The sequence below is a fragment of the Pleurodeles waltl genome, chromosome 6 (assembly GCF_031143425.1).
Source record: "Pleurodeles waltl isolate 20211129_DDA chromosome 6, aPleWal1.hap1.20221129, whole genome shotgun sequence".
Lineage (NCBI taxonomy): Eukaryota > Metazoa > Chordata > Amphibia > Caudata > Salamandridae > Pleurodeles > Pleurodeles waltl.
In genome coordinates, this window is record NC_090445.1 from 1376509477 (window position 1) to 1376536844 (window position 27368).

A 27368-nucleotide genomic window follows, 5' to 3' on the forward strand; every position below is an offset into this window, starting at 1 on the left:
TATACACCGAAAACTAGCCCAAGATAAATGAGTAACAACAATGATTTTGTTGCAAATAATTAATCATGAAAATGTGAGACTGGGAATTATACATTGCTGATCCCTGTGGAAGCGGTAGTGGTTTCGAGTGTCTCAGTCACTCCTGTTAGGATCACTCTGTATTAGATATGTATGCCCTTTTTCCACAATTCCTCCATATGCATATCTTGTACATTGTCTCTTTCCTCTGCAGCATCCTCTTTTCACTATCTCCAGAATGCACTACTTCACATCTCCTGCTCTTCACCACCTCAAACACACAACACGCCCGTTCACACCTAAGCACTGCATTTTCTTTTAACTTAACCTTGTCAATATTTTGACATCTGTGTACCTCCTTCACACACATTTACACAGAATCACAATTGTAACTGGAATAGGTGACTACTGCTCTGTGCTTTCTGCCGAGAGGCCAACAATTGGATGTGCCTGTATTCTGACCACCTTTTTCACGAACTGACGGGCGCTGTGAGAAACTGGTGCTGCTTTCAGCCTCCTCTCCAGAGCTTTCAGTTGTGGACCGTTCTAAATACCGGAAGGCGACTCAGGTGACAGTATGAACTATACAAATTTAATATGCTAAAGAACAAAAAAGAAACACAGCATCCCAGAAATAGCTATCACTATTGGGGAATTCAATATTGAGTAAAACATGAAATATAAACAGAACACAAATCGTTGACATTGATACCTGCACACATTTTACAGTCATTGCTCAAAGATTTGTCAGTTATTTTTGCTTTTATGGTTAAGGACATGAATACAGGGCCAGATAAGGGCGCGTTTCAATGTCCTTTCTTAGTTACTATCTGAGACCCTGAGGGACCCAGCCCACTTTAAATTCCTGGCAGCGCCACAGATTTGGCAAAAAAAGAGCATCATTTTCTGCAACTATGTTGCTGACTTTTCAGCTTCAGGTAAATAGATATAAAATGTAACACACACACACACCTTAAATGAAAAATAAATGCAAATTTAAGTAAGTTGCAAATGTATCTTTTATGATAAGAAAGCTCAATTGGTAATGTGATTACTGCAGATATTTGTGTATGTAAACACAGTGCTACGAGCCGTGGCGGAGGGACGTCACCCACCTAGATGAGCCAGCAGATAAAAAATTAAACAATAGCTTGCTATAGTTTTATTTTTCATTTTTCATCTGGATGAGCCAGCAGATTAAAAATAAAACAATAGCTTGCTATCGTTTTATTTTTCATTTTTCATCTGCTGGCTCAGCCTTGAGGTGCAGGGAGGGGCAGGCTGGGCCATGTGGAGGGGGGAGAGTGCACTATGGGGCATATTTGTACTTGGTTTGCACCAAATTAGCATCATTTTTTTAATGCTAATTCAGCGCAAACCGAGCCAAAATTATGAATTTAACGTCATTTTCTGGACGTGGAAACCTACCTTGAATCAATGAAATGCAAGGTAGGCGTTCCCGTGCAGAAAACGACACTATGGCCCTTGCTCCATATTTGTGCTAAAACCATGCACAGGGGGATGAGGGCCTTAAATAATGGCGCTAAGCTTAATCAGCACCATTATTTAACACCTGGGTATGGGCAGGCATTACGGGTCCTGTGGGCCTATTTCAATGGACAGAGACCATGGAAAGAGCCCACTGGTGCACTTCTCTGGTCCCAGGGACCACCTCCACCCACACCAGAAAGACACCTAAGGATGGGGGACTCCATCCCAGGTAAGTAGAGGTGAGTATATTAAAAAACAATGTAAGTGCCATAGAGGGGCCTAACTTGGGCCCAATGGCCATGCCCAGGGGACATAAGTCCCCTGGGCATGGCCATTGGGCGGGGGGGGCATGACTCCTGTCTTTACTTAGACAGGAGTCATGTCCATGGGGGTTGTGCGCCGAAATATGACACTAATTAGGTTACAGTCATTTTCTTGACTCTGACCTCACTATTACCATTTTTTGACGCACAACCTCCAGTTTTCCCTACGCCTCCCCCACCCGGTTAGCATAAAATATTTTGACCATAACCAGGCCTTACCACCAGCTAACGTCATACCATAAATATGACGCCCAGCCGGCGTCTTGGGATGGAGCTAGCCGGTTGTATACTTTTTGATGCTAAACTGCATTAGTGCAGTTTAGCGTAAAAAAGTATGAATCATGGCTTAAGTGCGCAAGTGTGTTTGGCGGCCCAAACACACATGCGGTAGGTTACTCAGCCGGTCTAGAGAAACAGCACAGACCCCAGGCTTGTGTATGAGCGACATTGACTGCTGGTCAGACCAATCCTGATGCTGCTTACATGCTATTGTTTAGCATGTAAGCAGTGCCAGAATTGCTGGGGAGTCTGTGCTGGTGTCCCAGTGAATGTTGGGACACCAGAAGAGGACTGAGGCAGCAGGAGGCGGTGACGGGAGATGGGTGGTGCAAAGTAAGTGGTTTCTCTTCTTTTTTTTTTTTTAAATTCCCCTGTCATTCATCGTCTCCCCCCCTTACATATGCACGGCCATTACTGGCTATGAGGTCCTAGCCTGCAACTGAAAGCACTATGAATATGCACGTCAATATTTTAAAATTGTATAATATAGTATAAAATAGGCTGCCACAAAATGTGCAAAGAAATAAAACCTCTTGCAATGTGCTAAAGCAACCAAAGTTGCATCTCTCTGTTGCTTGAGTGCGGGAGAGAGACAGATAATGGCAAATTTATTAGGATATGGCACTGTCATGCTCTCTCCCTCATGCTGGCTCACAAGCACTCTGCCTACACCTTTACAATGTAGTATAGCATTGGTTTTCATACTGGAAAAATACCCCCTTCAAGTACAAAATATAATGGCTAAACAAACGCTAAAACTTCACCCTCTTTGGCCGTGTGTTGTTCATTGTAGCACACATGCAAAGTCTGAAATATTTGGAGAAATAATAATGCTTTTCCTAATTAGGTTTATTTCGTTTTAAAAAGACAAAATATCAGTTCAAAAGATAAAGAAAATATTCCCTCTCGAGTACTCAGAAATATCGCCATCATGGAGAAAACATAAGATGCCATGTTGTCAGTGCTACAATCGGTCAGCCCACTGCGTATACACACATACCTAATGTCCAACATGCTAATATTGTAATTCATATAGTGTGGTATAAGCCCTGTCTGTATTTTACCTAACCATCCCATACTCTAGAGTGCTTTTGTGAGTTTCATAGGCCAGTTTCTCTCGGATGCAGCATAGATCCATACATGGTCTCTGCTCAGAAACTGTTGGAGAGTCATCTTGCCACCAGTATAAGTTAATGTCTCTTTACCAATTGCAAGACTCAGTCAGATAATTGTCCTTTCCGCATGTGTGTACCCCTCATCTTCTAGTATGTTCAAGCCGGCCATTTTCATGGTCAGGTCAAGTGGTTTGCACAGTGCGGCACCTAACTCCTCTTGTGTCCCAGTTGTGTGCTGTGTCGCTTCTCTTCATACGCTATAGAATGTATGGGGTCAGACAGATGCAGTGGAGATATTTAACTTGAACCAGTAAGAAGCATGCTGAGATTGCGGCCATGAGTGCCATTGTAAGTTGAAAGCCATTAAGGTCCAGGTCTCGTTTCCATATAAAATTTAGGTCAGGTAAGAAGTCTCAGGTATTGAGGACCAATATTTTATATATGATGGAATCTTCACCTCGTTCTGGCAGGCGCAACATTGTCAATTTAACTTCTAACTGGTTGTTCTCAGGAAGTCAGTTGTCTGAGAGGTAGGGCTGAGCAAGTGTCTAAGCTACGGATAACAAAAAAATTGTAACCCCTCAAGTCCAGATTCAGCTTGAAGATGTTCAAAGTATTTAATCTCCTTAGGGAAAACTATGTGGCCCAAAGAGGAGATGCATGGAGAGTCCCCTCCACCAAATCCCTTCAGAACAGCAACCTGAGACAGCAGGGTGCCAGGCCATAGTGGGTCACCTTGTGAGTCTCCCATCACATCCAAGGCATCCAAGGGCAGCCCGCCAAAGCCTCAAAACCGTTGTTGTCACTAGAGGTGTATTCTGAGGATTTGACACGTAATATGTAGTGCAAAGAACTATATCCCCCAGTTACCAGTGCTTCAGTTTAAAAGTGGGTTCATCTATTAATATAGTTAAAGCGTATCCTAGTCAGTAGGCCATCATTATAGCATTGTACAGTCTGTATATGTAATGTGTAGTGAAGAGATGTGGCATGGATCCACCACAGTATCCAGTCTCATGGCCAGGATTTTAGCCAATATGTTAGTCTCAATATGGATTAGTGAGACTGGCCTGTAGGAGGCACAGAAGTGTGCCTGCTTATTGACTTTCAATATAGTCATAATATGCTATCCTTCCAGATCATGGAGAAAGTAGCCGGTTTCTCTAACATCAATGTTGAGATAAAGTAGGGTTGGGCTAGTTATCAATTTGGCATTTAAATAACTCTATAGAGACGCTGTTGGGGCCCGAAGAATTACGCATCCCAAGTTGGGAGATGGTTTGCATTAATTTGTCAGTGGTAAGTGTCTCATCTCGCATGGTGCGCTGGCCTGGTGTGAGTTGTTGCCAATGAATTGTGGATATGCAGTCACGGATATTGTCTGTCGATGTGGGGGAGTAGTCTGTGTAAAGGCATGCATAGTAGTTGGTGAATGCCTCTCCCATTGATTTCGGGATATGTAGGATTGCCCCATTTGTATCTACTGTTTGGACTCTGGGGGTTATTACAACTTTGGAGGAGGTGTTAATCCGTCCCAAAAGTGACGGTAAAGTGACGGATATACCACCAGCCGTATTACGAGTTCCATAGGATATAATGGACTCGTAATACGGCTGGTGGTATATCCGTCACTTTACCGTCACTTTTGGGACGGATTAACACCTCCTCCAAAGTTGTAATAACCCCCAATATGTTTATATCTATTTTCCCACTGACAGCCAGAGCAGCAGTGTATCGGTTTTATTACTGCACTCCTATAGCTGGCCTTGGAAGGGTTGCCAGATTTTCTCTGCATCATTGAGTTGTATTTGTTTTAATTCTAGAGTGGCAGTGTTTGAGTTTGTGTAGGATGATGGAGGTGTGGTCTGTAAATAGTCTCGCAGCGTCTGCCACTGTCTTCTCAAGGGCATCGATGATTAATCATTTTTCTTGTTCATAAAATGCGATCTTCTAAATTATATCCCCCTTACCATCGCTCCTTAGGGCTCCCCATAGGATCCCTGCTGACATTATGGAGACTGTATTATGTTGGAAATATTGGATTGATATTTCTCTAAGTGTTTTCAAGAAAGGCTGCTCAGTTTCAACTGAGAAGGGGAGAGAGGGCTGTCCCCTAGAATATGGAGCTACAGGGCGTAGTACAATAGTCCACTTGCGTGGAGTGTGATAGTCATTATCTGGCATAAATATGTGAAAGGGATAAAAAATGAATCGAGTGGGATAGACCTTTAAGTGCCACATTGGCGGGTCAGTTCAAGTTGCCTCCAGTAACCGTGGAACTTGCCGGTGCGGATAACAGGGCAGAGTTTAAGTGTGAGAGGAATATTTCTGTATCTCTAGGGCATGTATGGAGCAAAGTGTCAGCAGGGAACCCCCAAACATGCCCGCCACCCATCTATATCAGCCTAGTCTATCAGGTTTGATCTATTTTACCTGAAAGTGTAGATGTGCAAGTTGTTTAGCAATTTTGAGAACAGCACCCCTCTTACTCTTGTTTAGGAGGCCATTTAGGTTCCATGTGAGGCATTGTGGGGAACCAGTTAAGTTACTCACTGGGGCTCTGGTATATGCATAGGGACTGGGTGTTTATGTACAAGACACACGCAATGGTTAAGTGTCTGGTGAGCATTCAAAAAGTAAACAATATCTCTGATCCCCGCTACTCATACTTCAAACTGTGAAGTACCTATGTAACAAAACTGGAAGAGTATTCATTAACTAGACAACAGTGAGCATGCCGATCCCATCTAACAATCCATGACAACAGAAAAAACTGAGGGTAGGCGAAGCAACCGTGGCCAAGTCGGTCCCAGCCTCTTAGGCCCTCATTCCGACTCTGGCGGGCGGCGGTAGCCAGGCGGGAACCGGCATTTGGCCGCCATGCGGCCAAAATACCGCTTCCCGCATTCGGACATTCCCACTGGGCTGGCCGGCGCTAACCAAGTTAGCGCCGGCCCAGCGGGAATGGGGGCCGCAACACAGGAGCCGGCTCCGAATGGAGCCGGCGGTGTTGCAGCGGTGCGACGGGTGCAGTTGCACCCGTCGCTCTTTTCACTGTCTGCTATGCAGACAGTGAAAAGCATCATGGGGCCCTGTTAGGGGGCCCCTGCACTGCCCATGCCAGTGGCATGGGCAGTGCAGGGGCCCCCAGGGGCCCCAAGACACCCGTTCCCGCCAGCCTCTTCCTGGCGGTGACAACCGCCAGAAACAGGCTGGCGGGAAGGGGGTCAGAATCCCCATGGCAGGGCTGCTTGCAGCGCTGCCCTGGCGGATTCGCCCAGCCGGGGGAAAACTGGCGGGAAACCGCCGGTCCCGGTTTTCCGACCGTGGCTTTACCGCCGCGGTCAGAATGGGCATGGAAGCACCGCCAGCCTGTTGGCGGTGCTTCCGTCATTCGCGACCGCCAGGGTCAGAATGACCCCCTTAGTCTACTAGCATTGTGCAGCAGAAAGAATATCCATAATGGTGTACAGATGTGGCAGATTGCAGGGAAAAGAGAAATTAGCGTGACTAGGTTAGCTAGAGCAATTGCACAGTCAACCAGTCCCCCATCTGGCGTATGGCGGTCTCACTGTGACATCCAAGTCTCACTCCAATTGGGGGCAGAGTGACAGACTACCCACTGAATGTATTTAGGATCTCTTACATGTTTATTCAAATTCTATTTGTTCTCCATTTATGACAAATTTTACGGCGTTTGGGGATAGCCATTTCTGTCTCTACATCTACAGCCTGGTGGATGAGGGCTTTGTCCACAGCCCGGCCAACAGTGAAGGGCATCTCCATCTCTCTGTGCCTCTGCCAGTGTATATCTGCTTAAGGCTGCCACTCCTCCACCCACTGTCATTCTTCCTCTGAAGATTCAAAGAAGAATTACTTATATTTATAGATTGTGTTGAACTTTGCAGGAAATAGCAACATGTACTGTAATCCCATTGCTCTGAATTTCTGTTTCATGGAGCTAAATTTCTTTCACTGCTTTTGCGCCAATCTGGTGTAATGACAGAATATCATTATGCTGTGGGAAGTGTAATGGTTCTTCTTCTAAGATCTAATTTTGCCCAGGATTAAGACTTAGTCGTTTAGGAACCTTGCAATGATGAGGAGCACCTGGGGTAGGGCACAGCGCCAAGTCCCAGGGTATTTGTTAGGCACAAAGCAATGAGAAAATTCCTGTCTCTGTATGAGATATTGTAGCCACTGAGATAGGAAACGCCGAGATTGGTGCCCTCCTCCCCTTGAGAAGCCCACAATGCAGGCTATTCCTACAGAAGTGACGCTCAGTGTCTTAAACCCAGAGAGCCAGGTCTTTGGAATCAGACATGAGACGGGTCACTGTGGGTTTAAGCTCTCTCACACTGCTCTCCAGCTCAGAGATTTGCCCATTCTACTCATCAACCCTCCTGACCCCGCTGCAAAGAACCTGTGGAAGGAGTGACCCATTGATGCAAAACTCCCTTATCTTAGTCTCGAGGGATGTCTTGGAGTCATGTATGGCCTGTAGGTTCTGGGATGTGGATGATTGTAGGCCCATCTGTCGCCCATCTTCTTTTTTCATGTTGGTCGTGGAGTCAGTCACCCCTGAACCAGACACCAGCAGCCTAGTGTACTTATTTATCCTCCTTTCTTTAGAGCTGTCTGTATCTCGTCTTTGGCTACATGCATTGGCAGCAACGTCCAGTGGCATTCACCCACCAGGGGCCATGAGCCCAGGCTTTGGAACTTAGGTCAATACAAGGCAGCTTGTATCCTTGAAATGGGAATACAAGACTCTCAGGCCTTAGATACGTTCAGAGGCCACCCAGGTGCATGTCTCCTCACCCCCAAATTCCAGGAGTAGTATACTGAAGACAGAGCAGAAGCAGTGCGGGGGGGGAACCTTTTGAGGGCAATGTAGAGGGCAGTGTGTGTCCCAGTTCAAGGCCCCCAACTTTCTCTGTGTTCAGCTGCAGGTGCACAATCTGGGATGTCATCTCCTGCAAGGCTTATACTATTGCCAAAAAATCAAAGATGTCCTTTTTAGTACTGATATGGCTATGGTGGGAGCCTCATCCAGAGCAACGTGCTACAGCAGTCGATCCCCAACACCTCTACAGCGAGACCACGGTAGATGCAGACTCAGGTGTGGTAGGAGTGTCTCCCTTCTCCTGGTGTTATCTGAGACGTCACAGTACCCTTTATTTTCCTTCTCCCCAAGTGACCACTTACAGCAAGATTAGGTAAGCATTGGTATCTGCACCCTGGTCTCCGGCCCGCACCATCAAGGGCCTTGCATCACAGCACCCTATCCCCAGTGCTTCTGCCTTAAGGCCAGGATTGCATGCACCGGGTCGCTGCAGGGTATCTATGCTGCCACAGCATCATTGGTCAACTCAGAATGCCCTTTACTTCTCCTCTTCAAGTGGCCTCTTAGTGCAGGGTTAGGTTGGCATCTGCATTGCCACCATGCTCTCCAGCCCTCTCACCACATGTGTAGGATGTCTTGTGGCAGCGCAAGCATCAGGGACCTCGGGCACTGTGTGGTCTTACCCACCCATTTTCTCTCTGTATCCGCTGGCACAGGCATTGATCAGCCAAGGGTGCGGACCATTGTTGTTCACCCTTGCAAGAGCACAATTACTCATCTGCTATCTCTGTGGGACAGCCCCTGCATTTGTTGTTCCAGGGCCGCTGGTCTCACTGACTCTGCTGCTCTGATTTTCTCACTCCATCAAGGTCTCTACTTTGCTGGATTATTGAGGATGAAATGAGCAGAAGACGGAGCGTTTCTAAAACACACCCCTCACCAAAATATTTCTCCTTTTAGCATCTGCCTCAAAGAGACATCATTTTTTGTACAAAATCATTCATACTACTATTGGCAGGTTGAGCTTTTCATCAAAACCATGGGTGGTTGTATTGAAATACCCGTGTCCCACCCATTGAACACCCTTTTACTGCAAAGTAATGCAAAGCAGCTCAAAGAGCTTCTTTTCCTTACTTTCAAGTCATTTTCCAGTGTTGGAAAGTAAATTTCAAATAAACATTTTGCTTCATTTTGTGTCACTTTTGTGAGTCAAGCCAGGCATAAAATGTTAGTAAATTTGCCTCATGTTTGATATGTTTTTTTTATTGACATTTTAATAAATAACAAGTACAAAACGCAACTGTGAATTTTCATTTTCTTTAACGTCCTTAGTATCCCAGCACCGACATCCCCATCTTCCTTCTCCTTCCCCGTCTCTTCACAGATGAGATTAATTATTGACACAACCTTACCAGGTGGCATCACCTCAAGACTGGTGGGGGCGAGGTCACTACATAAACTGCCCCTATATCCATTACAATGCCCCCAGATTTTAGCCCATTTTTGGCTGCATCTTCGTCCTTCATATATCACCCTTTAAGCCAACATGCACCAATCAATATCACATTTCCAGCCCCCAAGCTGCAGCGACTGCTCTGCTCCCCAGAGTCTCGCAATAGTTTGTTTGGCTGCGACCAATCCCAGGGTTATCCATGAACACTACATACGGTTCAGATCCGTTTTGCCCCAGATATTCAGTAAGCACCATTTTGCAGAGGCAGTTACAGACCCCCCTGCTCACGTCGCTCATGCACGCTACCACTGCCACCCAAAATCTTTGTATCTCTGGGCATTCCCGTACAATATGATAACATGTACCAATTTGTCCTCATCCTCCCTGACCACACTCATCCATCACCCTACCCACCTTAACTGTTGTAGTCCGAGCATAGTATGAGTGGTGAAGGCTCTTTAGCCTCTCATATACCCACCTCCCTAGGGGACGGCAGGGCCTCTGTTCACTCATTGTTCTCTAGGCCCCCCCAGTCCTGCACCCACTGCTCTTTCAGGTTCAGCAGGGCATCAGGTGTGTTCTTGAGCACCATTTGTAAATCAGGGACATGGCTCCCCGGGGCATGTACTCGTCCAACTGTCTGTCCTCTAGGGGCAAAGACTCAGGTTGCTCCACTTCTCTAGGAAGTACTGCCCTCAGTGCATGGTGTATCTGTATGTAGTGGTAGGTCTCAGTTGGTGCTAATTGATAGATCTGTTAAGGGGATTACGTCTCCCTGGGTCCATAGATTGCCCAACCTGGGAGAGGCCAATTAGGTCCCATTTGTCAAACCCTGGTTGCTTTCCCAGAGTGCCCAACGCTGCTGCCTCCCAGACGGGTGCTGCTTGTGTTATCTTCCCCTCCAGCCCAGGGCCCATATTGCTGTGTGACAGAGGTCTGCTACTGTTGCTGTAGGACCACGAATGTTACTGCTCCTCTGTCCACCATAAAGAACCCTAAGGTATCCACCCGGCTGCATCACCAGCCTGTTCATCTAAAATGCTGCAGGCTTTCCTGGGGGAGGATCATCCATTTATTGATGGTAGTAAACTGTGCCACCCATTATTGCCTCATATATTTATGATAAAAAGAAATACTTTAAAAGTATATATTTTAGTAATGTGCAATCAGACTGTACCTAGTGCAAAGCTTTTTTATAATTCCCATTATGTCACACTCTAGAACTCAGCTGATAATGCCCTTACATCACCTCTCAAAAAGATTAAATCTTGGTCAACATGAAGACTGAAATGGCTCCATCAATTAAAGCTGTACACAGACTCCTAGGTGGCCTCCAGGTTTGCTGAGTCATCAACTGCTCACATTTTCATTTATTTCAGGTAACAGGCACAATAGTGAGAATGGGCTGACACCCCCCCTCCCCCCCCCCCCCCCCCCGTTTTCAGCCGGAGGCCTGCGTTATCTGTTCTGGAATGGTTGTTTTTATAACAAAATTAAAAAGGATTGGGAACGTTGTTCGCAGTCAGCACCATGCACTTCAACGCCTGAGGTCATCCAAAATCCATTTACAGGAAGTGGAGCCTTTGTTTTTTCAGTGCTTCTTGTTCCTATTGTGTTGTGCTTTTTTTGCCTAATCAGCCCACTTGCCAGTTGCCCATAAAGAACCTGGGCTCCCATTGGGTAATGTGCGGGGTCGAATTTCTTGTGTGGAATTCCGTTCCGCACATTTATAGAAGTTCCTGTGTTCCTGCATCTGGACTTACTGGGTGCAGCAATAGCAAACAAATTTTTACTGCAGATAAAATCACTGTGAGAAAAGGCTGTATTGTAGCCTGGACCCCTTACATGACCTCTGCCCACCCCTCAGAGAAGGGAAGGTGGGATCATGATATGCTCCCACCTGCTAGTCAACACTCTCCACTCCTTCCTCCCGCCTCCTCACCCCATCAATGCCTTACACTAGACCCCTGCACACTTTAGTGCAGCCTGACACACTTTTACCACCTGCTCAGAGCAGCTGGTAAATGTGCATGCTAAACCCCACAGAACAGTGAATGCTATGCCTAATACCACTTGGTAAATTCAGGCCTGCACCGTAATTTACCATTCTGAGGGGTTTAACTCATTATTGCATGAAACTGGTAGGATGTTACAGGACAGTGGTGGCAATTTCGGTTGCAGAGGTTTCACCCCACCAGTACAGTGCAACTTGTAATCAGGGCTATGGTGGGCTCGTTAATGTCCCAAGGATATATCAACAGGGATACAGGGATGAAAGGTCCAATTATCAAATCCCACCACACCTAATAATACATACCAGGGGTCTTTCGCCACACTTCAACAAAGGTTAGAGAATGCAAGATTCCAAGAGAATGTGATATAAGCAATGGTACTGTACTTTCTGACATTACTTTGTTTTATTTTCTTAATGCCTTGAACCCATTCATAACACCATTCACTATTTAAACAGAAACTTAACTCAACTAAAAACTCAACAGCCCATGAGCTACAAATTGTATCTTACTGCTACTAAAGCCTCAAATTCTGTTTCTCTGTGGCTTTTTTCCAGATTGTACCCAATCTCACCAATCTGCCCTGTGTCAACCCGTTTTTACTCCTCTTAAGTTGTTTGTGAAAATTTGGCTTCGTTTTTTCCCTGAGGAGATGAAGAACATTCCTGATTGTATTGCCGAGTTCAATCTGTCTCATGCAGCATCATTTCAAGCATTTGCCCTTTTTAATCGCTACTATCGTTTCTCTGCCAGTGATTAAAGAAAAGGAGGAGGGTTCTTCCTGATTTACCTCCTTAAGGTTCGGCTCCCCAGATGATGTATGTCCAATCAGGATTCTAAAATCTTTATATGCAGTAGTTGGACATGGTTTTACCTTCATCCTGGATACCCGTCTTTATCTGTGAATGCCCCTAGTGGGAAGACGAAAAATGTAGTCAAATTCTTTTTAAAGAAGTCAAACTTAGAACCCAAGGCAAAAGCTTACTATAAGGTCATCTTTCTTTAGCCAGAAACTGCTAAGATGTACGGTAAGTTCTGTCTCACCAGTTTTTTAGACATCTTCAAGAGCATCAGTTACTAGATGCTAGTCAGACATGTTTAAGGCCTGGTTTAGGCATTGAGATTGCCCTCATATCGGATGATGTCACACTTGATTACAATGGCAACATTTCCACCTACCTCATCCTACTATTGCAGTTCTGGCTGCTTTATAGCACTTTTTAAAGTTATATTGTTATCCTCTATCACCACCTGACCCCCTCCATTAGGTCCCCTACTTGAGTGCATGTCTCTGGTATACCACATCCCCCTCCTTGTTGCTCCCTTCCACACTGTGTTGCTGCTTGTCTCACCCACTGTACCTCCCTCCACTGTTGTCGCTGGCCGACACCCCCCCTTCCACCATCTGTTGTCCATGTAGGCCTCCCTGACTAAACCTCCCTCCCATGTGTGCATTCCGCCCCCAATAAAAAAAATAAAAAAAAAGCTTTGGCAAAGTCAACAGGTCTAGCCTAAGTGAGATCTATTGGCTTTGACAATGTTTAATTAGACCTTGTCGTACAGTGAGTCTGCTGTGTAACATGCCTGAAGGTAAAGAAAAAAAATAGCACTATGATGTGACCCTATAGTGCTTTAATTTTCTACTTTTTAGAGATTTGCTGCACAGCACCTACGCTGCCGTTCAAAATGGCTAAAGAAATTAATGACAAAGCCAATAGAGCTTGTATGGCAAGACATGCTGGCTTTGCCAATTCTTGTTCTTTGTGGGATGTGGAATGCATCACACATATAAAAAAGTCAGTAACACGCAGAAATAAAGATATTTCTCCTTTTTACACCAGGGTCCGGGAGGCGTACCATTTTGATACACTCCCAGGTTTACAACCTTTTGTAAATCTGGGAATGCACTACAATCCCTGGGTTATTTGAGTAGAAACTCCCATGTTTCACCCGTGGAACACTTCCCGGATGAAAGGTAAAGCAAGACAGAGAAATGCGCTGCCTTGAGTTACCTTGGACTTACTAAACCAAGAAGAGCCACGCAAGGTGTTTTCACATGGCTTAGTAAATCCCATTTAAGGGCTTGTATAGCCTTATGTCACTTTACGTGATGCAAGGGCAATGCAAAACCTTAGTAAATCTGGGCCCTAGTTCGCAACATGTAAGTCAATCAATAAGGTACCTCAGTGGGTGAATGCTTTTGTTGTTGAGACCCTTTTATTACTAACAGGTCTTAAATCACAATCGTGGCAAGTTAACTCAATTACTTATGTGTTCACTTCTAGTTTCTAGTAGCTTCATGAAACCTTCATGATTAAGTTTGAAATCCGACAGCTATAAACATTATCTCTATTTACTCTTAGGCTGGTAAAATGCGTTCCATTGGGTTGTGATAAGTACAACAACAGTGTCAAAAATTCACTTTCCATTTTGTGCTATATGAATGATTATTGTTAGTATAATAATAGACACGAATACCTGACATTCGTATATGGAATGCACATACCTTTCTATGTTGCAGACATAGAAAACTTCAGAAATGCAAAAACAAGTTCAGATGTATGTATATATTTTGGCAAATTGAAAAATTACAGGGTTGTTCTCCTTTTTCATTTTGTTTCCTCTGATGGTAAGCATGAGGGCTCCTTTTGTCATATAACTGTTACCATTCAGAACACAACTTGGAAATAAGCAATAACTGATTGTCCATGAAGTAATGTATTTGGAGACTTCCATGCTGATTATAAAGCGAAGCACACATTGAATTTGATATGTAAACACTGCACCTAGCACACTGTTGGAATGATTCCCTGGGGGCAACCCACAACCCATTCTCGTCAAGAAACACTGAAGAAAAATAACCCGGCCGGTTCCCTCTCGATGTCAGCACTGCCTGGAATACAGACCATAACTACGAGCCAGAAAAGTCTTTCCTCCTTGGAAACGAAGGTTTGCAACCCTCTCCTAAACTCAAATAGTCTGAAAGAGGCACCTCCACCCTCCTACATGTGATTCAGAGTGTATTGTATCGGTGGTTTTTGGCCTCAATTGTGGTTAAATCCATCTATCAGAATCCAACACCTCAAAGAGGGTGCTAGCTGATTCGCCGTGTAGAAACTGTCCCAGTGAAACATCTTCCTCTTTGAGAATCATGACAGCGCCTCAGGGGAGATGGCCAGAGGAAACTGCCTAGTCTTCCCCCATCTTTCTGACCAGTATTCTTTCTTTTTAAAAGCAGAACTGGTCCCTTTAATGGACGTGGACTGCTGTAAAAACATGTTTCCCATTTCGGAATGGAAATGAAAGGACATATGTCTGCTGTCCCTTTCAAGCCTCCAGCCTTACAATTGCTGACAATCCTAGGGTGTGACAAATTGTAACCTGCTCAATTGATATTCATTAGGCAGTCGTTTTGTGACCGCCTATGAATGTACAAGTTAGATGTAAGAAGTGACCTATGACTACAAAGGTCGTTTTGCACATTTCTTTCACAAATAGATGTTCTTCCTGTGCTCAGGTCTTACTGATTGGCTTGTCAAGTAGAATGGCTGTTGCTGACATATTTTTTCGACTAGCTATGTACTCCAGGAATAAATGGGAAATCGTTTAGGAAGACACGAAGGTGCCTGGGACATCATGAATTGCCACACATTCTGGGCAGCCTAAAACTAACTTGAGTAGGCTGAAATTACAGTGTGGAAAGCACTTCAGTGCTATACCAGCATAAACGTTTGCTCGCCTCTAGACAAACACCTTTACTGACCCTTTATCTGATCAATAATTTTAGAGGCTATTCTTACGTAACGGCTTTGGCCCACACCCATAATTCAAGTGACTGTCAACAAAAATAGTTACTGGTTAATTCCTTAAGCAGTAATGCTACTTAAGGCTTCCTATGTCCAAGCCTCTTTTCAGGCCCACAGTGAGTCAAACATTCTAAAATTTTAGGATAGCACAGCATCAGAGTTACACCCTTGGCGAACAGAACGTGAGCACAGTTCACAGCGCTTGGATAACTTTGCCAGCAGCCACCAAACCTAGTGGCAAAGACGGATGTATAAGCTTTAATGTTCTTGAGGAGTAAATGATGCCCTGGGTTTGGCAGAAAATGCTAAATGAATCACATCTTGGCACTTAGAAGACTTTTGAGTGTCAATTTCTCCTCGGTAAGAGGTGTTGTATCAACAACACTAGCATTTAAAGTACATAACATAGATTCCAGCTTCTGACATTACCTGGAAGTGGCAGCTCTCCTCCAGTCCACAAATGGAAGCTTCTCGCACTGCTCACTAGTGCATGATCCTCACACTGCTAAAAAAAAGTGACAGTGACTTATACTACCCACCCTTGGCGGCATCACACAGTCCTTACCTATGAAGGCTTTATATATTGTCCAGCAGGGCCATCATCTAACCTGTTCACCTATGCAAGCACCTCACCCTGCTTGCCAGATTCAAACAGGGGCTACCAAGGAGCTTTTTTAAATTATCTGCAATTACTAGCTTTCAGAATGCCCACCAGTGCTAGGCCACACAGTGACCACTAGGAACAGCTCTTCCGAATGACTATCATTGCCACCCATTGGAACCAGCTGCTCACTCTGCCTACGTGTGCTAGCTTCTCACATTGCCCAACAGTGCTTTCTTCTTACAGTGCTCACTAGTGACAGCTCTACACAAGGACCATGTATGCTAGACTCTCTCACAAGTCACTACAAACAACTGATAACACAAGCCACACAAGCAGGTTCTCAAATTGCCCAAGATTGTTCACCAATGTCATCCCTGCACACTGACCACGAATGCCTGTCTGTCACAGTAGCCACTGCCTGCCACTCACACTGGAGACCAATTGAAATTGCCCAGCAGTGATTTTTTCCCCTTGCAATCACCAGTGTCCGCTCTACACACTGACTACAAGTGCCTGCAACTTGTCAAACTACCCACAGCTGACGGCGAAACCCACATTTTGCACCCCTACCATCCCCACACACACAGCACATCAGTGCCAATTTCTCATACTGCACACTACAGACAGTTTCTGTTCTGACACAGACAAGCCATCTTCTCATAATAACCAGTAGCAGCTGGAGCCATGGAAAGGTATTGAGGTGGGGGTAATAAATAAAGAAAAAAAACTTACCTGCTTCTCGTCGTTCGCCACACGCCGCTCTTCTGGTGTGTGTGTGCGCACAGGCTGAGGTTCCCGGACTCCCCTACAGCCAATCCAGACGCTGCTCTCATGCAGGTAATACCTATGAGAGCAGAGTCGGAACTGGATGAAGCGGGTTGGTTTTGCGCTCCCAAGGGGACTGGGAATCTATGCCTGCTGTTTTTCTCCATCCAGCAATACAGCTGGGTTGGAGGGATGTTAATGCGCATGTCGGTTTGGCCACCCTAAGATGGCTAGCCAAACCGACACGCACAGTGACAGCAGTGCCCACCACTCATCCTGGTCCTCCACCATTTTCTTTATGGCCCCAACCCAGACTCAGCTCCTAACGAAAAATGAAATGATAATAAGCATGTTATTATCATTTCATTTTTCGTTTGCCTCTGCTGGCAGGAGGGAGATGCTCCTCCGCCTTAACGGAGACGCCTCTGAAATAACCACAAGTGTCTGCTTCTCATCCTGACAATTAATGCCAGTTTCTCTTTCTGATAACCAGTGCCAGTCTCTCACATTGCCCATTAGACAGTGGAGACAGCCTCTCACACAGACCACGGGGTTTTAAGTGTAAGAATTTTTTTTTCAATTAAGCAATGAAATGGCTATATAAATAACTCATATAACGAAATTATAAACATTTAATTTATCAAATACTTTGGACTGAGCCAAGGTCTGTAGCCATGTCTGTGTGGGTTTTTCAAATAAACTTTCAAAGGCAAAAGTAGCACAATTAGTGTCATATTTCATGATCAGAGAATTACAGTTGTCTAGCATTACAGAAAGTACAACACATAAGAATAATAAATAGCTCTTTGGGACGTCTTTGGGTACAGCATTCTCCATCGATGGGGAGAGAGCCAAGTCTTAACATTAAGAATGATCGGGTCATTAATCGACCAGGAGCAGTACGAAGTACTTGTCTGCTGACGCCTTACTACCCCGAAGTTTCTAAGAGGTTTGGTTGAGACTATCCTGCATCGCATTCAAAACAGCTGAGGCCAGAAATCAGTTTTGACCAGTAAGAGGTCAGCTGGCGCTCCATTACAATGACCTTTAGAGGTCAGCATCCTGAAGTGCTGGGACAGACAACAGTCTGTGAGAGCTTACTTAGGCAGTAAAGTGACCTTACTTAGGCAGGACGGGTTCTGTGGTAAGACATCAGAGTGGGCATATGTGGCAGGGACACACAGGGCCTGATTCTCAAAGGTACTCATACTTTTATGTGTGTTTAGTGTTTGTTTAGTCCACAAACTACAGATTTAATTTTACTTATAGTAATTTGTCGAGACTCCGCTCTCGTGGCAAGACTCTGCACATAAAAAGATAGACTTGAACTATCATCAATATAGCGCTTACTGATTCCCATAAACTAATGTTTATGTTTCCTTGCCAGGTGACAGATGGTGGTACAATCAAACAGAAGATCTTCACTTATGATGCTATGTTTTCTACCAACACCTCACACATGGAGAACTACCGCAAGAGAGAAGACCTACTGTACCAGTCCACTGTGCGGTAAGAAAGTACTAAGTGTATTCTGTGCAACTGTGCATTAATATCAGTCATATCACCTTATTGTGTATTCATCCACTGTGTAAAGGCATCTTTCATAACTACAGAATGTCTTCCAGGTTTAGTGTTGTCAATACTAAAGGTTTTAGGCTATACTGAAGAAGGGTACAAAAGAGGAAGACTGAAGAACAAGGGGAATCTAATTTTTAATGACATTATAAACCCTTGGAAATTATTGTAAAGGAGATAAAAAGTCTAGTGTGACTGGCTCTGCACAGCTATCAGACTTTAAAACGGTAAATTGAGATTACTGAAGCCTATCCCTCCTGTGTAAAAAAAATCAGTTCATTGACACACATGGAAAGAGGGTACATACCAGATTGGATTGCAGCGGCTAGGAATAGAGGCCTGAAACAGCAGGAACCAAGTAAGTAATATATCAGTAGTACGGAAAAGAAGAACTAGAAGACGGGTACAGATATAGAAAGTATGAACAAATAGGTATTATCCAAGATTTTCTAGACATAAAAGGTGTTGCACAGCCATTTTAGTGATGTCTCTGGGCACGTTATTTTAGCAACTGGGCCTTCTGCTTGGGCCCTGTACCCTAGTGACATTTTATTATTTTAGAATCTGCCACATTCGTGGTGGTGTTTTATTTTCTTTATATAGTTGTTTTTTCGCCTAGCAAAGCATCACATTTCTTAGCACAACATTCTTTTCACTTTGTGCTTTCCTCAAAGCTGCAGCGAGATAGGATTATCAGCTCAAGTGGTACACTGTGCCTCTAACATTCACAGAAACACACGTATCCTTATGTGGGGACATTTCTCAGAACATCAGCTGCTTTATTATAAAACATTTCCCTGCCCCATGCATGTTAGAGGAAGGTTCCAGCCAGATGACCACGACCAAATGTTGTCTGATTTCTTTAGCTGCTTTCTGAGACCAGCGGTTCCCTGGCCTACATGGGGGTGGTGCCTATACAGATAACAGGCCTCTTCACCGCTGTCATACTCCAGTATGGGGGATGATAACTTCCCTGGGGGGAATCCTAAAGGGCAGATTAGGGCTTATTCTGCTGTGCTCTAACATAGATTAGGTAGAAACCACATATATTGGGTATAGTGACGGTATGGTGAGACTTTTTCTGTGTTTCACTTTTCTTGTCACCATTTTGCTTCTAGTATGTTTCCTCATTCTAACTATTGCATTATATGCCTTTTTATCTAAGACGCAGTTGATTCAATAAATCCTATTGAACCAATTTCTGTCTCTGCTTGCCTTTGCATGTGTGAGATTAATGTAATTTAGGGAAAAGGATGAGATCTGATCTACCACGATTTCCCTGAGAAGTAATTATGTCATGAGCCCGGTTGTCCCCACCAGGGCTATTTTAGATAAAGGATAACTAACACCGCACCTTAGGAATGGAAAAAAGTTAAGATTCCTATGGAGGTATGAAGCTGGCAGAAGTAAGACTAGGTTACTGCATTCAGAGCTAATTCAGAACCAGTTTTTACCACCGCATTCTTTACTAAACGATACAAAGTTTGCAGTAAGTCCAACAAGGTGAACTATTGCAGTTAATTAGTAAGGTTAAGGTCTCGTTAAAAGTGGTTACGATATTCTTTTATTCCCTTTCAACTTTAGAAGGTTATAACACCAACGAGCATCGGTCGGTAGACATTGTTGAAAATGATCAGTAGTTTCCAGACGTAAGGCCTGATTATGACTTTGGCGGAGGGGATTACTCCATCCCAAATGTGATGGATATCCCACCCGCTGTATTACGAGTTCCGTAGGATATAATGGACTCGTAATTCGGCGGGCGGGATATCTGTCACATTTGAGACAGAGCAATTCCCCCCCCCGCCGAAGTTGTAATCAGGCCCATAGTTTCCTACTTCTTTCAAGCTATACAACTGATGAGCATGTCTTTCTGATTCCTAATTAAGGACCTTCTTTAGATTTTGGCATACACTTGACTCCATCAAATGTGGTGGATGTTTTGTCTGCCAAGTACATTATAATCAATGGGTTTCTAAAGTATGGCAGATAGGACATCTGCCACATTTTAATAGCCTACTCTGTAATCCAAACTCTAAAGAAGGGCCTCATTATTTTAAAGACCATTTTCAAAGAGTATTTGCAGACTTTCGAGGCATGAATGAGAAAGTGTTCACCTCTTTAAATAGGTCCTCTCATTAGAGATGTACATCCAGTAGAGTTATTCAATGAAAGAATGAAGGTGTCACTTGTGGGTCTTAGAGATATAACCCATCATATTTAACATACCTCTGCAGTTAGGAAAGATTTTCCCAGATTTCACAGAAAAAACATATCCATGAAAAAAACCAACTCTACAGATCAAACAATAACTCAAAGAATGGAGGCTTGGCTCTAAGTAGAGCTTCAACAGCATCAAACTGAAAACAGTTGAGAAACAGAGCTGCATCAATAGACAGAGAAATACAGAAGAGAAGAAGCCAAAAGATTTGATATTTACTAAATTTTCTTGCATGAGGTAAAGCGGTGCAAAGAAGTGCAAAGCAATGTGTCAATTTATTTATCATTATAATCAAGGCCAGTGGAATTATGCGATTGTTTGGCCACGGCAATTTGTGCATAAATACAGATATGCCACATTTACCACATAATCCATCATCTGCCGTCTAATCGGCAGATTTTAACAAAAAAAAACACAAAAAACTGTTTGTAGCTCAAGGTTGAAACGTTACTCAAAATGCAGAGACATATGTTGGTACGAACCGAAGGGCCGTTTATTAAGTTGGACTGGTCACCTTTTGTTGCTTATTACTTTATTTGAGTATTAAATGGGACTAATGAGGTGCAACCAATGTCCAGACAATTTTACGAAGTTTAAAAGTGCAGAAGTAATGAAGTAATACTATTACAAAATGTGCTGCATTATGTCACATAATGTGCTCAAACCGTGGCACATATTGGCCCTCTCATGCTGCATTATTCCAGGAAGAATTCAGGAAGGCTGTGATTATTTGATGCTGTGGATGTCAGGGGATTCCACAGTCTGTTGTTGAAGGACTTGAGAACAGTCGTCGATTCATGTATTGGAGTTTGGATGCTCCTGCAAGAAAGCTCTGAGTGGTGGAATTTGGAGGTTCTGATTGGTCGAGACGGCACAGTTTAGAGCTGTATTTACTGGAGCTTCGGGGGTGCCTTGTGAGGTTCTGATTTGCTGTCAGTTTATTTGCAAGGTTCTGGCTGATCAGCGTGGAGCAGTTAGGAGCTGTCATTGACTTACCTATCCAGTGTGCATTGCAGTTTGGAGGCTGCCATTAGGACCTGGGGCAGTGCAGTTGAGAGGCTGTCATTTTATGGCTGATACATGTTGCAGGTTGGGTTCTGTCTATCGCTGGAGTGGGATGTTCCAGTTTGGAGGCAGTCTTTGTAGCGAGGGAGGTACGGCCTATTTGTGTGGTTCACATTAACTACAATAGTAAGGTTGATCTTGGAGGCTGTCAGTGGTTGTCCTGGCTGGTACAGTTCAGAGGCGCACATTGGCTGGATTACCATGGTTCAGTTTGGAGGTTGTCATTTATTGGTCTACACAGTACAGTTTAAAAGCTATAACTGGGTGACTAGTACTATTCATTTTCAGACTGTGATTGGTTGTTCTGGCACAATGCAGTTCAGAGGCTCTCTTTGGCTGGATTAGCAGAGTTGAGTTTAGAGGTTGTCTTTGGGCTTGGTCTAGCACAATACATTTGTAGGTTCTCTTTGACTGAATTACCACATCCAGTTTGAGACTGTCATTGAATGGTCTGGCACAGTGTAGTTTGGAGGTTCCCATTTGCTGGACTAGAACAGTCCAATTTCAAGAATGTCATTGGTTGGTCTCTCATGGTGCAGTTGTAGGCTCTCTTTGGCTGGACTATCACTGTCCAGTTTAAAGGCTGCTATTGTTTGGTCTAGCACAGCACACCTTACAGGCTCTTTTGCTGGAATAGTGAAGTCTAGTGTGGAGGCTCAGGTTGGTTAGTGTAACACAGTAAACATTGTAGACTCTTACTGCAGTCCAGTTTAAATGTGTGTCATTAGTTGCCCTGCACAATAGAGTTCGTAGTCTCTCTTTGGCTCAATAAACACAGTCCAGGTTAAAGGCTGTCAGTGGTTGGTCTAGTACAGTACAGTACAGTTTGTACGTTCTCCTTGGGTGAGCTAGCACAGTCCAGTTTGAGGCTGTCTTTTTTTAGTCTGGCACAGTACAGTTTGTAAGGTGTTTGGCTGGACTGGCACAGTCTAGTTTGCAGGCTGGCACTGGATGGTGTGGCACAGTACAGTTTGTAGGCTCTTTTTTATTGGATCGGCATGGGCCAGTTTAGAATGTGTCACAGACCTGCGTAGTTTGGTGTCTCTCTTCGGAAACCTACTATCACACATTCTAGGTTGGAAGCTATCATTGGTTGGTCCAGCAGGGTGTAGTTTGGAGGGTCTCGTTGGCTGGATTACCACAATACAGATTGGAGGTTGTGATTGGTTGGTCTAGCACAGCACAGCTCGGAGGCTACAGGCGAGCTGCATGCTGCAGGAGTCGGTGCAGAGATGCAGCTAATTGCCTGTGAGCTGTTTAATGGAAATTAAATCACATCACCTCGGCTCTACTCGCTCACCTTCTTCCGCGGCATCAATTTAATTTCACTGCCAAGAGCTGGAAAGAAATGATTTAACCTAATTTACTGCCTTCCCTCTCTATTTCTCCTCGCTCCCTCGCTCTCTCACTCAGACTTGTTTCTCTGTTTCCCGCTCTCACCCTCTCGCTTTCTGTCTACCATCCAATCTCTATCCTTAACCCCTTTCTTTTATCTGACGTTTCCTTTCTAAGGTATGGTAAGCTTTGTCTACCTCTCCACCTCTACTCCCTCACTGCAATCTCCATCATTCCTTGGAATGCATCCCTTCCTTCCTTTCTCGAACCCCTTTAAAGTCTCTGACTTCCTCAGCCAGGAGTGAGTCTTCCCAGCCCTACCATTCTTAAATAAAAAACGGTTTGGCCTGAAATCTCCACATTCTATCAATACTTAATTCAACCATTCTTGCTTTATCTACTTCAGAAAGATGATAGGCTCTGTAAGACTAGGTTGAGAGTGACCACCCCAGCCCTACCTGCTTCATGCAACATTTCAATATGCCTGCTCCTCTCTGAAGAGATTGTTTGACACTGAACAAGCTGATCTGCTATGCTTAGAAGTTTGGATAGTAATATCAGCCACTAAAGTCATTCCTTTCTGAGTCTATAAAGCTTGGGTTTTTGTATTCTATTTATTTATTGTTAAAAGCCATTCGGGGGCTCTAGGGCAAGTGGGAGGTACTGGAGCAAGCCTCAGGGGATGAGGCTTTTTTGCTCCTTAGGTCCCAGGGCCGACCTCCTATAGATCCTGAGCAACTGGGCCAAGTACCCCTTCAGCACTTAACAATCAGTGGTAAAAGAGGTCGAGTTGTGCAAACCTTATCAGGGGGTAGGGTAGATAATGTGAGTGAACACAGGCTCAGAACTTAAAATACGTTCAACAACAGCAATGAATGATTGTCGGGTCAAATACTTGCTGTTCTGAAAAAAGGATTATTTATATACCTACATAAAGTAAAATAAGACATTCACAAATAATATACACTGTCCCCCTAGATCAAGGCTGTAGTGTTTCAAAAGGTGGTTCCTGAATCCCACTCCCCTCTCGCTAATGGTAGTGGTTATGCCCCATTCACGATAGGTAACATTCAGGTTAAGACCCACTTTTAGTCCGAGTCCAATTACAGTAAAAGTGTTCCAGTGTCAAAGCAATATATAGCAGTCAAGTTCCCCCAGGGCCTTCTGACCCGTTGAGCAGCCTTACCGCACCAGCAAGACCTGCATGACCAGAGTCTTTGAGCGTGCCCCCCTTACGGGTGCTTAAGCTGCCGTGGCTGTCTCCGGTCAGTACTGCTCACCTGAATTCCTCGTACATGGTCCTGTGGGGGCAGCTGCCCGGTGTCAGTGATGCTCTTCCAAAGGTTGTAGATTTCCCTGGATCCTCGCCACAGGTGGGGTGATGGGAAATAATGTTCCTTGTGCGGATCGTCAGTCGGGCTTGGACCCGCATGGATTACCATGGCGGCCTCTTCCTCTGAATGAAAGTGTTGACAAAACCAGGTCCTTGCCCTTTACCAGTGGCCCCAACTGGCATACCATGTTACCTTTCTCACTCCACACACAGTCTACGGGCAGTTCGGCATGGCAGCAATCTTCACAGCAGTACCACCTGGCATAATGAGTACAGTCTTTACTACACACAGAAGCTGTGGCCTGATAATCACAGCAGTAGTATTCATTGTGGCCCCACTTGGCATACAGACTCACCAACTTCCCTCTCTACATGCGCTATGACCCGATCGGTGAAGAAGCCGTCTCCTCATACCCCGCTTCGGAGACCCCTTTGCCAGGATCTCCCACTGGACCTCGCTCCCTCCTGCACTCTCTTCTTCCTCACAGTAACCACTCATCTTGGCAAGCAGGCAGACACTAGTGCTCTAGGTTCCAGAGGCAGATTCCATGACTGATGTCCAATCACCCAGCTGGAAAACTGGCAGGCCTCCTCTTCCAGACCTGGTCACAGGCAGGAGTTTTGCAGATCTTCTCCTTCTCTCACAGCCTGACTGGCTGCTTTATAGTAGACACGTTTGAGGGTGTCAATCTCCCCTTCTTAAGTCCATTTCCAGACACCAAATGTGATTTAGGGTCTGAATCTTTGAAGTATTTATTACGGGGTCTGCTTTCTTTTGTTGTGGTCTCTCCTTTAGCCTGCCCTTTCTGCAGAAAGCAGTCTCTCACAGCAGGAGCTACTCAGGCAATGGGAGTGGCTAGAGTTCACACGTGCATCTCAGCTAGAGTGATATGAGTATCAAAAGGTTATCCCATAGACCACTCCCTATTATTTATGATTTCCTTATCAACCCCATATCTTGCCTGAGATGTCCCCAGGCCCCTTTTCAGTGACCTCTCTCTGAATACAAGAGCACCCTTTAAAGTATACTGGAGAGCCTGAATCTCTGTTCCTCCAGTGTGTCCCACTCAGCTCACAGGAATGCAGCAATCCACAAATATTTCTAGGGAGATTCCTCTGTTACCTCATGCTCCTCCAGTTAGCCCTGGTTTTCCAAAAATGGAACCCAGCCACTTTTATGTATTGTACCATCCACAGACCCACATACACTCAGCATATTCATTTAACCTACACACTTTGCACAGCACTACTTCTTCCACGTATTGTGCCATTCACAGGCACACATACACTTACTCCGTGCCCATAACACATACACACTGTCCAGCCCTCCATGCTAACCTGATATAGGCCAAGCGTGAGTTAAGAACACAGCAGCAGCTCTTTAAATGAGTGAGTCAGATTCACAGTGACACAGATAAAAAGGCCTAGTTACTTTTACCGATTACTACACTGTACGTTGCCACCACCGAACACATGCTGCTTAACTCCTGGCCGAGGCAGTCTTCTTTCCCCACTATTAGGGTAGTTCTTTAGGTATCTCTCCCGATCTGAAGAGATCATAATCATGAGACAGGCCTATGCCATAGCATACATGCATAATTCATGTTCATCCATGACAATTAAAATAAGGCCAGAGATCTAGACATCATTGAAACTGAAGGCAATCAGGGAAGGGTATTCTTTCCTACCGACTTTTATTTTTTAACATTTTTGGCTACAATGTTTCAGTGAGTATTTAGTAGGTGGTGGGCAGCCAGATGAGATGCGTCATCATTATACAATATGTGTGTTACATCTCAGAGCCACCAGTCTGGTGGCAGAGTTTTTTCGCATTGATGTAAGATTATTCAGGCCATCGAGCATTACTGCATGAAAAAAACGTATTTCTGATTGAAATTACAGCATCATCACAAAATATCCCATGAGAATGAACCGTTAATAAAAATGTAAGGACCCTGATTACCTATTTAAAGAAAGTGTAGACCATATGCAATTACAGTGTAAAATTACCATTATTATCAGACAGCATACCGTAATCAACTTTTTCGTACTTTTCTTTTTTTGTTAGTTTTTTAAAAATAATTTGTCACTTCATTGCTCTCCAGTGTAGACAGTAATCCATTCATAGAGAAGATGTATTGAAGACCAGGTATTCTCCTAACAGACGGTTTATATTCTTAAGAGATTTTTATTGTGGTGAAGAGTCGTTTGAATGGGAGGATAGGACCAAACGCTGTGAATCTGAGGTTAAGAATGATATCACTTCAATAAGCACCCTGATCAGCAACTTAATGTTAGTGGTTTACAGTACTTACATGCTAAGATCTATTGTTCAAGGCGAAAAATCATTTTCAGACTCCCATCAGGTACTTCAGAAACGTAGGCACTTATGATTATGAGTCAACCTGCAATACTGCCAAAATCAACAAACACACAACAACTGATCCCTAAAGCATTTTTGACAAACACTACCCCAGCATATCACCTACGCTAGACATCGGAACATCTGCTAAGCCCATAGAACTCAAGGTAGGCGTCAAAAATATAAAGTGGTACAATGGTGAAATGTCTGACACTTTTTGTGCCAACTCAAATTCTAAAATAATAACGGCATAAGTCACAGCCTGAATAGTACAAAATCCATGGTAAGAGACATAGGAGGGATTATTACAAAGCCATTAAAAAAGGAAGAAAGGATAATCCAACCAAACAACAGAAACCATCAGTATGTTTCTGTGAAAGTGCAATCCAGGTTTCTTTAAAAAGGCTTTGCATATCACATCAGCAATTAGGGGTGTGCAAAAATTGCATAATTATCTTTTGTGTAATTAAACTTTTTTTTTTTAAAGAATTTGAAATCATGTGAAAGGAAATCTAGCATTTAGCTTAATATTTTAGTACAAACTACGCCCTTCCTTTCAATTTGACCTCAAGTATATATCTCGCGCTAAAAAGTTGTGGGAAACAAAAGTGCCTCAAACAACAGCCACTTATGTTCTGTTCACTTGCATTATTCTCGTTCTCCCACAATATGATTTTTGTGTGTATAAATCATATGCCTTTGAAAATCCATGTACTTAAGCTGAAGACAAATGCCAACCTCTGAACTATCTTCAACCTACCTTTC

At 44.1% G+C, this 27368-nt stretch overlaps 1 protein-coding gene across 1 annotated transcript in view; it reads left to right on the forward strand.

Annotated features, from left to right (window-relative positions):
• The window catches only part of IGSF21 (immunoglobin superfamily member 21), a 1171165-nt gene that overhangs the window by 564191 nt on the left and 579606 nt on the right, over positions 1 to 27368 (forward strand). The window contains exon 3 of the mRNA XM_069240687.1: positions 18100 to 18221. Coding sequence (XP_069096788.1) covers positions 18100 to 18221 — 122 coding nt within the window. The remainder of the gene's footprint in view (positions 1 to 18099; positions 18222 to 27368) is intronic.